We start from the raw sequence: 17,004 nt of genomic DNA on the forward strand, positions 1-17,004 counted from the left end.
TTTTATTTCATTTTATTTCATTTTTTTTTTTTTTACAGCCTCCCCCATTCTCGTCTTTCGCGTTCGTATAAGAGAACGATTATATATTCTGTTTTTATCTGCATTTAATTGGATCCAATATAAAAAATTGTTGTATCATCTTACATAGACATATATATATATATATATATATATATATATATATATATATATATATATATATATCTAATTAAATTGATAAACGAGAAGGAAAGTGGGAAAGAAGAAGATAAATAAATAAATAAATAAATAGATAGATAGATATATAGAGATGGAGAAAGAGTTTAACGGATAAATAAATATAACTATACATTTTCACATCCTGTTATGAGAATGATCTTCTCTCTTTGGTATCTCATGGTAGCTTAGACTTAGTATATCCGGTCTGGTTATAGTTAAGTACTTGCGAAAGTTAGGATTTCCGGTACGTTAACTATGCTTCGAACAACAACGACGATAAAACGACATTTATTCGATCGGTCTTGAATATATATATATATATATATATATATCTATATATATACGCATTCATATATATACATACATATATATATATCTTTACGTGCGTAAATATATACGTTTTGTCACCAATAGATATGACTCGCCTTCGATTTGCGAAGAAACGTGTCATACTTTCACTTCGACATAGCTGCACCATCGAAAAGATCGGCCCCCTCTGTCCCCACACCCCGCTGATTGCCACCCCTCGTTTTCTTGATCATTGCCTACGCGTGCCACGGCATGCGCTTTCCATATATACATGTATATATACAAAATATATGTATGTATATATTCTATATCTAATCAATGTAATTAGAAACTTGTGTAGATCAAATTATATATATATATATATATATATATATATATATATATATATATATATATATATGTATGTATTCGTCGTATCTATATTCGATATCGATGATCATTTTTAACTAATCTTAATCGAACTTAATTGTGCCTCGAAGCGGTAAAAGCGTTCGCAATATTCTAAAATAATCATTTCTAATCTCGTATATTAAAAGATTAATGCATTTTCTTTTCGTTTAATATGAAAGCTCAAGAGGAAACGAAAATTTTCTCTATAAATATTTATTTGTTTAATTCATTTTAATTAGCTATTTAAATGTCGATCAATTATTATAAATATTAGTTTTCTACATTGAAATGAATTACTAACAACAAACATTTATATTTTTGTTTTCCTTTTGATAGAAAATCGATTTGTTAATCAAAACGTATTAATTTAGACGTCTATCGTTCGAAAGATCCAACAATTAATATTTTGTTCCTTTTAATTCGATAAAGAAATCCATTGATGATTGAAAAGAGAAGAGATCGAGTTAATTCATGGATAATAGATGTAAATTGTTATGTCATATATGCGTATTACGTATATTCATCTTTATATAACGAAGTATTATACACGATAGTTATTTACATATCCAAATGAAAAATAACAAGGAGATGGTTAACACCAATTAACCGCAAAATTATGTCAATAACAATGCAAATTGATCGTACGAGTTAATAGAACAGATGCGATATATATATATATATATACATTTAATAAACTGGAAAATGAGATTCCTCGTAGAAAATTCACTCATCAGGGTAGAATCTTTAATTTATTAATAACGTTCTATTTTCATATGGTTCATGGACATAATATAACTATATCGTGCAATACGTTATCGTAACAACGATATCGATCGAACATAATATATATATATATATATATATATATAATATGTAACTTCTATATACTTGTCGAATATCTTATAATATAGAAACCTATCTCTTCTATATTGAATATTTCAAAATATTTCATTAATTTACATTCTTCTTTAATTCGAAATCAAATTCTTTCGAAGAATTTGAGAATTTTCTCATCGATGAGTCAAATCTTTTCCTTTTTTTTTTTCCAATCGAAAAAGAGGATTTTCTCTACTAAAAATAATAAAAAAAAAAAAAAAAAAAAATAATAAATTCTATAAATAGTATTAAAACGATTATATTTGAAATATTTTTGACTAAAAAGATTATAGAAAATCATGATTCGTTGAATTGATCTATCCTTTTGGAATCTTATTTATTATTATCCGGTAATAATTTATCATAAAGATTGGATCGACAATGACTTAACAAGTTTATCATTCGATAACGAGAATGACCTACGAAAGGAGATGATTAACGATACACACACACATACACACACACGCACACACACACACACACACACAGAAGACGCATGCACGTACACACGCATGTACGCAGAAGTACATGTAATACTAGCAGACAGATACGCAAAGTCAAAGAATAATATACAAACGATGACGTTGTCGTCGTGAATGTAAAATTACAAACCCCTTGAAATTATAACGGAACCATAACTGCTTATCAAATTACGTAATATAACGTTTAACGAAGAAACAAAAAGAAATAATAGTTCAACATGGAGAAAGTAATACGTGTGTCCTGTTTGGCAAGATCGATAATGATCATTTTTCGATTCTATCGGCCGTAAGAAGATTGATATCGAACGTATATGTATATAACTACGTACGTACGTACGTACGTATGTATGTATATAATGCGTATTTACTTCGATCATGCTCATAGGATAGAAAATAATGACAAACTTTCAAAGAAATTCAAATGCCATGTATGTAACGATTGGTATTACATTCCAACAATAGTCATCGTAATTTATCGATTTTATTAAATCGATTCATTGATTCACGTGATTTACTCAGAAAATGATCTGTCGAATGAATGATATCTGGTTTGAATAAACCTTGAACTTTCGTTGGAATGGGGAGGGAGGGAGGAAGGGAGAGAGAGAGAGAGAGAGAGAGAGAGAGAGGGAAATTATTGGGAGGGGAGGTGGGAGGAAAGAAGAAAAAAAAAAAAAAAAAAAGAATTAAAACGTACAATTTCGCGGACGTCTTCTCCATTAGTAATCGTTTATCTATCCGACTATCTATCATTTTCATTCGATTCAAGTGCCCATACGTTATATATCTATGTAATTGCATAAAATCGTACACGAGAAGAATTTTATCGTAGAAAATGGAACATTGTAATTTCTTTCGCGACAGTGATTCTAGTTGCGTGCAACACTGAAACGATCGTATTAGAAAAGTGGATAAAACGAAAGGTTGCATCAACGTTTCACCTGTGATCAACTTGTATAGTTCTTTTTTTTTTTTTTCTTTTTTCTTTTTCCTTTTTCCTTTTCTTTTCGCGTGTTCTCTTTTTTTCCTTTATGTTATATTAAGAAACGAGAGACGAGGTCTCAAAATGTCTGAAAATATATCGACGTGTCATTTATTAATTCAATAAACAATCGTTATTAATATTTCAAATAGAAATGATCATTTTTATCTAATCGCGTGATTAGAACATTATTGGTTTGAAAAGAAAATAGAACATAATTGGATTGGAAAGAAAAAGAAAAAAAAAAAAAAAAAAAGAAAGAATTAGAGAAACAATCAGTCTCGACGACTCTTTCGTTTGAAATGAATCCAATGAATTAAGAAAAAAAAAAAAAGAAACAAAAAAAAAAAAAAAAAAAAAAAAAAAAAAGTCGAAGTCTAGTAGACAAAAATTATAATTTTTCTTATAATTAACGTGATTATGTAAATTATTTCAATAGATTAAAAAACAATAAAAGAATCATAGAATATCGTGGACGTATTCGCTTAAAATTATCATTCATATGATACTAGCTGCTATATGATGATAAAATTATTCCAAAATGATTGACAAGAACAGAAAAATCAATGAGCCTCGTCTACGTAATTCGCCTGAAATAATAATTTCCATAACAACGCCATTATAAATTCAATAAGTTATTATGATTAATAATTTCAATCAATCAATTAAAAAAAAAAAAGAAAAAAAAAAGAAAAAAAAAGAAAAAAAAGAAAAAAAAAACACCAGAAAAAGAAAAAAAATCCAAAGAATCTCTTCGGTGTATTCGCCTTCCATGAAACATGAATAAAATTCCAAATGCGAGATATCGACGTTGATGAGGAAAAAAAAAAGAAAAAAAAAAAGCAGAAAAGAAAAAGAAAAAAAAAAGAAAAATATAAATCGAAGGAGCCTTGACATGACCTTCGACTTCCGCAAGGGCTCGTCGATTTTTCCTTTCAATGGAACAACACGCAAGCGAATTGCATTCTAGAGAATCCTCTTCGTGGCATTGTACTGCACTAAAGTGCCAAAGAACAATGAGCTATGAGAGAGTATAATGAGAATTTGAAGAATTTGATAATGTGGAAAGCTACCTTGTCGCGATATATATATGTATGAAAAAAAAAGAAAAGAAAAATAAAAGAAAAAAAAAAAAAAAAAAAAAAAAAAAAAAAGAAGAAATGTTTCGAGAATGCGGATAAAAATGCATATCGACGTATCAGAATCGATAATACCAGTTAGAGATACTCAAATGGTGATTCATTAAGTTAGAATAAAATCCTATTCGTTAGGAAAGTTTTTTTTTTTTTTTTCAATATCTTGGCATTAATAATATCAGTGATAGATCAAAAATGTTATAATATCCTTTTACGGTATAAAAATTTGACTAAAAAGGATAATTAATTGAATAAATATTATTTTTTCAAATCGTTGATTTAAACCACTTTCACAGAGTAATTAGCATAGATAAATATAAGAAATAAATGAATATAAAAGGGAAACGAGTTCGTCGTCGTCGTCGTCGTCGTCGTTCGAGCGTTTCGATTAGAATCTTTCAGTTTTTTTTCTTCTTTTTTTTTTTCCTTTTTTTTTTTTTTAATTCTCGAAGGTAAACGTACGATGATAAACGGCGAATGGAAACACGGCCAGCATGTTGACACGAGATGAAATTAACTTGGTCACGTTTATTTATTCTACAAATGTTTCTATCACGAAGGTCCGCGAAGAGGTCATTTACAGTAGTTGTCGACAGATATATACTCGGGAGAATTTTCTTTTGAAATCAAATTTTCGAACTATACGTTTTTCTTTTCTCTTTTTTTTTTTTTTGTGTTTACTAGAAATTTTTGTGGTTTCTTTTTTTTTCTTTTTTTAAGCGAGGACAATCAACGATTCGTAAACGTAATTGATTTTGATTCGAGACTTAATAGAATATAGTATGATAGTCATATACATTATTTTCGATAATAAATTCATAAAAAAAAAAAAAAAAAAAAAAAAAAAGAGAGAAAAAAGGAGGATTGAAATTTAACGATGATCGTTTGGACAAAATCGAATCATTAACCTTGTGTGTATGTTATTTGTCTTTATGATTGTGGCCCGTTAAAACGACAAAAAGCGTTTATAAACCGGTATCGGGTGCCAATCAATTCGATTTCGCGTTTGCCTTCGATAACTTTGCCGACGAGGTGGAAAATCGTGAAATTAATTTCGTACGTGTTAAATATTTGCGATGTCATAAACGATCATAAAATATATATATATATATATATATATTTTTTTTTTTTTATTTGGATACAAGAAATGAAGAATCAAATTCTTATGAAAAAAAACTAAATAAACCTTCTATGATATCAGATGATTAAAAAAAGAAAAAAAGCCATACACATAAATATATAAACATAAGAATTTAGAAGAAAAAATAAATAAATAAATAAATAAATAAATAAATAAATATATACATTCAATTTTTATATTTTCGTCACTAAAACAATTTAGTTCATATTCGAAGATAAATATTTGCTAAATACAAATTATGATATTATATATTGATAATCCATCAATATTAAAATTCGCTAAGTATTAATTCTTTATTTAGACACAAAGTAAAAAAAAAAAAAAAAAAGAAAAATAAAAAAAAAAAGAAAAAAAGAAAAGAAACTTGAGTAAAGAATCTTTATCGCACTAACAAGTAATAACAATAACAATAACAATAACAATAATAATAATAATAATAATAATAATAATAATAATAATAATAATAATAACAACAACAAAAAGAAAAATAAATAAATAAATAAAAAGTCATGTCGTCGTAATGAGAACGGGATAAAAAAAAAAAAAAAGAAAAAGAAAAAAAAAAAAAGGAAAAAGAAAAAGAAAAAGAAAAAGAGAAAAGTGTTCGAGATTACTTAACGTTGGCGTTAATTGGTAACCAGAGATGTTAACTCGTTTCACATATTAGCAAAGAGAGTAGAAAAAATCGAAGGAGCAACGACAGTTAAGGAAAGTGCGACCGATAATATAATATACATACATACATAGACATATCGAAGAAACAAATACATACATACATACATACATACATACATACATACATACATACATACATACATACATATATACATACATACGTATATACATACTGAAGAGGATCGAGAAAAGAGAAGAAAGATGAGAAAAAGGAGTTGGAGGTGGAGATGGAGTTGAAGGAGGACGACGAAGGACGAAGGAGGACGAAAAGAACCGGCAAATGCGGTAATACGAGAGAGGAGGCATCGGGATGAACGAGAGACGAGCAAGAATTATGCAAGAGTTTCAACTCTTGCACGAGTTGCCTCGACGAAGCAAGCCGGTCAATGCCAAGGTGTTCCACCTCTGCGAATCAACTGAACGATGACCACCACGAAGGATTCTCATTGGGAAGAATTTTTTGCTTGGGTGAAAAATAAAAGGACGTGCAAATAAACGTCGCAAAATTATTTTTTGAGGTCACGTTATTTTCATGCTAAAAAGAGAGAGAGACAGACAGACAGACAGACGGACAGACGGACAGACAGAGAGACAGAGAGAGAGAGAGAGAGAGAAAGAGAGAGAGACAGAGAGAGAGAGAGAGAGAGAGAGAAAGAGAGAGACAGAGAAAGAGAGAGAAATATATATATATATATATATATATATATTGCAATAGCTTGAATGCTTAAAAAAAAAAAAAAAAAAAAAAAAAAAAAAAAAAAAAAAAAAAAATGGCCTTTATATTTCTCTTTGATGTTTCATCTCTCACCTTATCGCGGCCATGATAAACAGATTTTGAAGAATAATGAAATACGAATTTATTATTATTATTATTATTATTATTATTTTTTTTTTTTTTTTTTATAAAAGACGAAATTTCGAAACTTCCTTTTTCTACGTATGTAACATACATGCAAAATCGAAACGATTGTTAATCGAACATAAAAAAAAAGAAAAAAAAAAGAAGAAGAAAAAAAAAAAAAGTAATACACAAAGGATATAGGACGTGTATTTTTCTGCTGAACGGTGAACGGGGAGAGAATCGTTGAGTATCGTTAAGCTCGCTTACTCGGCGAAAGTGTAGCGTCGAATAGGTAACATTATACAATATCAAGAGTACCAGAACGTAGAGAAAAGAGAAAGATATATTTATATATATCATATATATATATAGGGTGTCCCATTTGAAGTTTCTCATACAATAGTTTTCTCAAAATAATTAATTCGTTCGAGAGAGGAAAAAAAAGAAAACAATAAATAAATAAATAGAAAAAAAGAAAAAGAAAACTTTCGAATATAAAATTAATCTAATAAAACTTAATAAATTAATCTTTCGATTATATGTTAGAGTATGCTCTTATGATTTTATTAAACTGATCTTTAATACGTGCGTTTGTTTGTTTGTTTGTTTTTTTTTTCTTTGTATACCGGAATATACGATAACACTTTTAAATACAATCATTTTAATTATATTAATTAGGTTATTAGGTTATTAGGTTGTTTAGATTTATTTCGTATTGAATTCAATTCATCTCGACGTGTAAAGTTGGCCTAAATAAAAACAATAGTTATAAAAAGACAAAGGTCACTTTGAACTGTCTTCAGAGATGATCAGTTCTCGTCGTTAAGATGTTATCCCTTTTCGAAACGTTTTTCTTTTTCTTTCTTTTCTTTTTTTTTTTTAACATTCTTTTTAACATTTTTTTTTGTTTAAAGTTAGAAAACAGTTCGAGAATTAATTGCGTGCGAAACTTCAAATGGAACACCCTATGTATTCACATACAACACACACACACACACACACACACACACACACACACATATATATATACATAGAGAGAGAGAAAGAGAATTGCATTCTAAAAAAAATTGTACTCGGTTAACTCGTTTCCTAGTTTTATAAAGTCATCGATAAATCGAGCTCGATATTTCAATGGATTGGTTCAACGAAATTTAAAGAGATCATTTTTTATTTGAGAAAGAAAAAAAAAGAGAAAGAGAGAAAGAGAGAGAGAGAGAAAGAGAGAGAGAAAAGAAAGCATTTAGGTACATCTACAAAAATCGATACTAACTGAACAGTTGTTGAGCATACAGTAAAACGATCTACGCGATCGACTGCTATCTAACCTTTTCCAAGCGATTCATTATTAATACATGACATCAGGTAGAACATAACTATCAGATGTCGGACTAATATGGATCACCTAGAAGGTTCTCCTATCTGTGATGATCAAAGTCTGATGGGATCATTTACCATCCCGATTATCATTTTCCATCCTCGTATCGACTTTCTTCTTCTTATTTACGTTCTACGTACTTAGAACATTTTAAACGCTTATAAGATGTTTATAATTTATAAAAGTATTATCGTTTATCTCGTAGAGATTTTTTTTTGTTGTTTTTTTTTTTTTTTTTTTTTTTTTTAACTAACGCGATTTACCGTCACATGCATGATTTAATTTAATTTCAATTTTCTGTCTTGTTTATCTATCTTTCTCGTTTACATAACTTTTTTTTTTTTATTTTTCTTATACATACAACGAAGGATTCAAATTTAATATATAACTTATAATAAGATAAAAAGATATTAACATTGTGCCATGTAAGAAGTATAATTACTTTTTTCTTTGTTTGTTTGTTTGTTTGTCTTTTTAAATTGCCAAGTGAATCACAGCTGATATTCATTTAATAACTATTAGATATATCATTTCATTATTATTAATGTATTTTTTTCTTGTATATTTTTTTTACTTTTTGATTTTTCCATATAATGTAACATAGATGACAATTGATTTGCCTTAACTACCGTCAGATATCTATCTTTTTTATTTATACAATTTTAATCATATGAGTAAGATTAAAATATATTTTTTTCTATTTAATTCTTTCTTCGGAATATCTTTTTCGAATAACATATGAAAGATATTAAAAAAAAAAATCCCCACAAGAAAGAAACATATTTAGATCAAATTTATTTTATCAGTAAACGTATTAAAAAAAAAAAAAAAAAAAAAAAAAAAAAAAAACGGGGGAGGGTTCCGGGAGAAAAAAAAAAAGGAGAAATTACGAACTAATTGTAAATGAATATTTCGAGAGCGTACGCGGAATTATTCAATAATAATGCGACGTTACTGAAAAAGAAATTGAATGTTAATCCGTGTTAGGGGATCACGATGCGAAACAAAAAGGAAAGTAGTCAAAGGCGTAAAGTCAATTGAATAACGGTAAATCCGGAGTTCTTACGTCGGAGGGATTATTTACGTCGTCCTTGTGTGCGAATACGGGATAAGTGAAATAACCATACCGTTACGGCCGACGTAACGTTTTCACGTTAATACAACGAGAAACGAAAGAATAAAGAATATTATAAAAGAAAATGAAAAAGAAAAAGCGGAGAAAACATGTTTCCAGAATCATCGGTATTATTAAGAGAGATCGACGAATATATAGTGTCGATCTCACATCGATTCCGTTCTAACTTTTACCTCCTAATATATATATGTGTATATATATATATATATATCTTTTTTTTATCATAGGATCGTAGGATCTTGAAATATCGGTGAATCATAGAAACATATTATTGCGTCACTTCCGTGCAAGACTCGTTTCCGACTAGAGTTCGATCTAAGCTAAGTGAGAGATCAATCTAATGTTTCTATAAGAGACCGCAAAATCTCGCTCTCGCATGACGATAAAAAATTGTCGAACGATAGCGAAAAGAGAGCTTATCGATTGGACGACGGTACAAACTTTCTTTTTACTATATTATATGTATATATATTTATAAAAAATATAAAAAGAAAGTTTCTATTGTAAAAAAACAAAAAAGAAAAAACGACACACACACACACACACACACACACGTGTTATTTTTAACGATAAAAATATATATCTGATAGTAAATATGTAGACTATCATATATATGTATATACAGCAAATATACTGTAGTGAAATATTATCATATATGAAAAAAGAAAGTTTCTATTATATATATAAAAAAAAAAAAAAGATATCCATATATTTATATACAATTTTTGAAAATAATAATACATTATCATATATGATATATAATTTATAATAGAAAAAACTCTATGATATAGTACGCGCAATAGATAATGAAATTAATAAAATTAATAATCCTTATTATGATGTTAACAATTTTATGAATGTCGTTAGGTAAATAAATATTTATTATTTATTTATAAATCAATTTGACAAATTAATTTTGTTTCTTTTTCATTAATCGGCATAACTAACGTTAATGCGATACAAAAAAAAAAAAAAAGAAAGAAAAAGAAAAAAACCTTATTAAACAACTTGTCATTCGTATCTTCATTACGATCAATGAGAAACGATAGAAGTATATTATTCGTTCATTTTTGAATATTGATATCTTCTTTCTTAATTTCGATTAAAATTTCGTAGGGTAGGGAACGACAGAAGAGATAATCGATGAGAAAACTATCGTCAATCGAGAGTACGCAGACTTGCGACGAAGAACTTCCTCCTTTCGAACTGGTATACATAAATACATACATACATACATACATACATACATACATACATACATACATACATACATACGTACATATATACGTACATGCATACATACATGCATATATATATATATACGTATATGTTTACGTGTATCTGTACACACAGGATAAATTCACTCATATACACATGAACATAGATGAAAAGTCTATTTCTCGGTGCAGTGGCTGTGCACGATTGGAAATGGCTCCACCTTTCCGTACGTCCTTGGCGGACTGCCGGTGCACTCTGAGAAAGGCGATGAAAATTGTGCCAGTCACGTGTATCATGTCGGTGCGAGCGCTCGCACCGCGTCTTTCCTCGTTCGTTCTCGAAATTCGAGAATCGAAATCGAAGGGAGACGACGTAATAGAATCAACGAGATCGAACGTACGATATATTATTATATCTTCGTTAAATCGACGGTAATTACGAAGTGCTTTTGAAAAGTGATCGAGATAAGACATACAAAAAAGGAAAAAAAAAAAAAAAAAAAAAAAAAAAAAAGGAAAAAAAAAGCAAAAAGAAAAAGAAAAAAAAGATAAGAAAAAAAGAAAAGAAAAAGTAGAATGGTGAACGAATAAAAAAAAAAAAAAAAAAGAAAAGTTAAATTTTTCCCTTTGAAGATCCAAAGTCAAATTGTATTGTTAAAAGGAAAAAAAGAAGAAGAAGAAAAAGAAGAAGAAGAAGAAGAAGAAGAAGAAGAAGAAGAGAAAAGAAAAAAGTTGGTTCACATGGAGAAGTCGCTTTATTTTTCTCTTTCTCTCTCTCTTTTTTTCTCTCTTTTTTCTTCTTTCTCGTTCGTTGTTAAAACTTCCGTATCTGTGAAGGAAGTACATTACATCGGATGACAGTTAAATCGCCGGTATCTGCGAACGCATGAAATAAGAAATCTTTGAAAAGGATCGTTATTTCTTTCTTTCTATCTTTTTTCTTTTTCTTTTTTGTTGTTTCTCTTTCATATTTCTGATTAATACTGATTACATACTCGAGGAGAGAAATCATTTATAATTTTGTTCATTAACGTATCATCCTAAATATGATTTTCTCAAAGAAAAGTTTACGAGGAGAAGAAGTTCCGCGTTCTATAGAACGTTTCTTAGTTCCGTCTTAGATAGAAACTCGTGTACGTCCATTAATATATATATATATATATGTGTATTTGCGTGTGTGTTTGTGTACTTGCAAGAGAGAAAGAGATAGAAAGAGATAGTATATGTGTTAAGAAAAAAATCGTTAAAGAGATACGAGAAACGCGATTGCGTATGTTACTTCCGTTAGATCAACGAAAATGGTCCATATAATATATATATATATATATATATATATATATATATATATATATATATATACATATATATATATATACATATACTTGGAATATCGTGACTTGTTTATCTATCATAATGGATGGTGCAGTTTAGACGATAATGCAACCGGAGAAAACGTGGAATCGTGCACAAGTCGATTAGCTTCGTTATTCGCTCTCTGAAGTCATTACGTTTAGAAGTTGTTCGACTACACCGTTGACCCGTGAACATTTGTCGACTAAGAAAACGAAACAAGACGAAACGAAAGAACGAACGAACGAACGAACGAACGAAAGAACGTAAGAACGTAAGAACGTTCACCGATTGCTCGCCAGCGAAAGGCGTGGCAAAACGCTAACGCTCCTATCTCCTATATAACTTAAGATTCTAAATCGAATTGGGAATTGCTATGGGGAAAAAAAAGAAAAAAAGAAAAGAATTGTTAAAGAATTCGTGAAATTCGAAAGATAAAAAATACCCTCGATCTTTTCGTATCTCTCTCTCTCTCTCTCTCTCTCTCTCTCTCTCTCTCTCTCTCTCTCTCTCTCTCTCTCTCTGTCTCTCTTTTTTTTCTTTCCATTTTTTTTTTGTTCTTATCGAAAACGAAAGACTTTCGCGTTCGCATCAAACCGAGACGATAATTCTACGTCGTCGGGGATCCTAATATCGTTACGAATTAGTTAATTAATTAACGAAACTCGTATTGAGATTCTAACGATCTCGTGGAGAACGCGAGAACGAAAATATATTATTTTTCTTTTTTTTCTTTTTTTTTTTTTTTTTTTTTTTGGGACAAATTGAATGCAATTAATAACGTTATTACGTAAAGAATTATTAGCGTGAGAATATTTGTTAATGTTATTTGATAATTCGATATTATGTTTTGGGGAAAATTAAGTGACGTAGTTTTTCGCTTCGTTTCTTTTTTTTCCTCCTTGGCTCTCATCAAAAAAGGAAAGAAGAAAATGGAGAGAAAAAAAATATTACGATTTATTATTTCATCGTAAAAAAAAAAAAAAAAAAAAAAAACAAAAAAAAGAAATAAAAAAAATAAAAAAATAAAAAAAAATTAAAAACGATAAAAATACAATTAATCATTAACGAGAGGAAGTGTAGAAATTAAATTAGAATAAGTTCCAGAATCAAAGTCCATATATATATATATATATATATATATATATATATATATATATATCTCATTAAATGAAATTGTGTTTATTTAATTTCAGATGACTCGCAAGGCAAACTTCCAGGGACGATTGATCCTGATTCTAGCATTAATAACGGCATGTATGACGATCGTCCAATCGACGAAGACAAAAGAAGAAAAGATCGATATTGGCAATGATAGTAGGGAAAAAAGACACGTAGGAATCACTGAAGTATCGTCCGCCGATCGAGGAGAACGATCTACTAATATACCAAACATTCGAGTTTTCAACAAATCATCATCGAGTAGTAAAAGCAATGAGATAAGCTCGGAAACAGGAAGGAAAGTATCCCATAGATTAATCGGAGGTCATTTGAGAGATGACAGGGTAAAAAAATTATGCGATGTGAAAGATGAGGATATGTTAGCGTCGTCGGCTGGTAATGGTAAAGAAACAAAAAGTTCACTTCGTAGTGACGACGACGATGAAAGAAAAACTCTGTCACAACAGGTAAAGGAAGGTAAATATGGTCTGATACAAAATGAAATATACGAAAATGAGGATAAACCTAGGCGACCGGGTATCATAAGTTATCTCGATAATCCCGAGGTACCGAGAGATACCATTGAAAATCTCGGTGGTCTTGACGAGGATGAAATATGGTTGGCGGAAAATCATTTGCTTGTATTAAAGGGCGGTAATTTTCCGGGACGTGGTCCAACAAATCGGCCGTCGTTTTATCCGTCGAATAAGAACAAAGAAAAGTGGCCACCGATCGATAATTATCAAGCACCTAAAAGACAGGTCAAAATACCGTCTAAACCAAAAGTACCACCACCATTTCCTGTACAACTTAAGGATGGAGGACCGATACAGATTATTGGGATCAATGGTAGTACAGAGATCGAAAATGTTACGTTAGATCGGACAATGGATCCTTTTTATGGGAAGGGAGGTATTTTACCAGGGGATGGACCGTTCTTTACGATAACATCAAATGGTACAATCGTCGTACCAGATTTTGATTATCCTTTTAATTCTACCACGGATGATGTTAAAGGATCAACCGTTACAAATGACGATGGAAAAAATATCAAATCCGAGGAACCACCAATTTACTATCATGCAATACCACCTGGCGCTGTATTTGTACCACCACCAAGCAATCGTTCCGATTACGATGACGAGGATCAATCGATATATTATCCACCACCGTATAGCTTTTATTATCCGCAAGATAATACTACGTCAGTACCACCAGGTCCTTTAGTACCTGGTATCATTTTGCCACCACCGCCAGACTTCTTCTCATCACTCGAGGAAAAGAAAACTACGACGAAGAAATATACTAAACGTCCAGGCACCTCGATGCTTCCAAAATCAAGACCGACTTATCTTCCACCGAGAAAGCTTACAACGAGAAAACAATGGGAAAGTACGACGGTCGTGCCAAGAATAAGTACAACGCAATTGCCACGTACGAGAATATACAATTCATCGATGTTAAAGAATTTAACGGGAACACCCGTTACAAGGATTCATTCAAGTACCGTACCTTACGAAGAAGTTACGACTGTTATACCAGAAATACGATCTACTTTAAGAAATAATAATAAATATTACGGCGTTAGTTCATTGATTGGAAATAGAGTGATAGAAACTAGTACAGAAGATAAGGTTCAAACGTGGCCCAGATCGACCAATAGCAAATCTCTTCCGGTATTGACTTATTATGCTTCAACGACACCTTCGTCAATCGATGAATCCGTGGAAGTGACACCAGCTTCTATCAAGAACGTTATAACGACCGAACAACCAGTACAATTACCGAACAGAGCATCATATTATTTCTATGAGGAATCTAATGATGGTAATGTTGCTAGTACCGTAGAATCGGCACCAGTTTATTATCAGACTACTACGGAATCCCCTTATTATAAATTCGAAACACTTTCTGAACAATCAAGAGACGAGAAACCATATTATAGAATCGAAACTAATTCACCAAAGGATATCTCTTCATCGAGAGATTACAATGTTAAACTGATAGATGCCCTTGTTGATAATCCTCAAATATTTCAATATAGAGGTTCCGAAGATTCATCCACGAAATATGATTCAACATTGAATAGAGATCAAGGCGAACGATTATTGGCGGATCAAGCTCCGATCTATTATCAAACGATAACACCTCGTCCGTCTTTATCATTACAACGATCCTATTACACTACACCAAAATCTTCTTCTAGGTATTATCAAGAATCGAAAGAACGAGTTGACAATAGACAAGATACGATATCTAAACCAATTTATCAATACAGTTTCGAAGTAGCTGATTATTCGAGGAGAGGTCAGGATCAACGACCTTATTATAGACAACAAAATGAACGTGTTACGTACGATTATCAAACAGTTAAATCTAATAACAATCAACGATATAATTATGAGAACGATCAACCGGATAAGGTACCTTACAAAATTCAAAGTCACATATATCCATCTACGACTGGTCGATCAACGTTAAACGTTACTCCCAATCCTCAGCATGCATATTTCACGCGACAAGAGGAAAGACTTTTGGACGACGTTACGAAAGAATACTTTACGATATTTGGTAAGAAAATTAATGGAAAGGAAACACAAAGTACTACGCCGATTTATAACAAGGCCAATCATGTTACGGAGAAACCCAATTACAATGTTAATAGATATGTATCAAATGATTATAACGTACCACCGGAAATTACTTATAGAGATCAGTTATATTACGATAACGATGCACCACCACCACCACCACCACCAAATCTAGAAAGTGATACACGCGTTAATTATCGCCGACCTTTACCACCTATCAATCCAGACAGCGAATTTATTGAAGTATTCGATCCAAAACAACGTGGACAACCGTATGTTCAACAAGAACCAACAATTTCCCTTAAGGACGATATACTTGTTAATTATCGTAATCCAAGGCCATCGATAAATCCCGATGCCGAATTTATTCATCCTATTTCTATACCTAATCAAGGTTCTGTTAATACTGAAAAAAATAGTGCATACTTTGCCTATAGATTACCAGGCGACGGTGGTCATTTTTATTTCCTTACGCCTCAAGCGATTAGGCAAGAACAAAATGGAGGAGATAGTGGTAGTAATGATAATAACGATGACGGTGATAGTGGTGGTGGTGGTGGTGGTGGTGGTAGTAGTGATGGTTATTACTATCCAAAGCCAAAAGGTCCGAAGCTTTTACGACGTAGAAGAAATCTTTATAACGTATAATAAGCGTTTCTTTTAATTCTTAGTTAAAAATTCAATTAGGCAGTTGTCCGATGCCATATGTATTAGAATGTTACAAGTGCCGAGAAGATGATGCGTGTCATAAATGTGCGATCGAAACTTTCGGAATATTTATTATCTTTCTGTAAATATCAGGATATTATATAAGTTAAGATAGTTATTAGGCATTAAAACCTTTAAGTTATGCAATCTAGTTAATCATTTCCTTTCATTATTATTGACACGGATTAACGAGATGTTATTTCCTCCCCACCCCCCGCCCCCGCGCGAAGCTAAGTACATAGAACGCCGAGCGATTGACCGAAATGTACTTGCGCATTGTCTGTGATTGCAATGTATACTTATACACGTACAAGATTGTATATGTACGTTACGATAAATAAATTGCGGGACACATCGTATTTCCTTTATACTATTACTATTACAAAAGCTATTCAAGTTGGCTTCTCCTTTTTTTCTTTTTTCATTTTTCTTTGTAT

At 30.8% G+C, this 17,004-nt stretch overlaps 1 protein-coding gene across 9 annotated transcripts in view; it reads left to right on the forward strand.

The window, feature by feature from the left end:
- Positions 1-16,926, forward strand: part of LOC124947307 — an 18,062-nt gene extending 1,136 nt beyond the window's left edge. For 4 of the 9 annotated variants that reach the window (XM_047489293.1, XM_047489294.1, XM_047489297.1 and 1 more), the window contains exon 2: positions 13,304-16,926. In XM_047489293.1, coding sequence (XP_047345249.1) covers positions 13,304-16,507 — 3,204 coding nt within the window. In that variant the 3' untranslated portion in view covers positions 16,508-16,926. The other 5 variants (XM_047489292.1, XM_047489299.1, XM_047489290.1 and 2 more) reach the window with 5 other exon arrangements.
- The last annotated feature ends 78 nt before the right edge of the window (positions 16,927-17,004 follow it).

This window comes from Vespa velutina, chromosome 2 (genome assembly GCF_912470025.1).
Source record: "Vespa velutina chromosome 2, iVesVel2.1, whole genome shotgun sequence".
Lineage (NCBI taxonomy): Eukaryota > Metazoa > Arthropoda > Insecta > Hymenoptera > Vespidae > Vespa > Vespa velutina.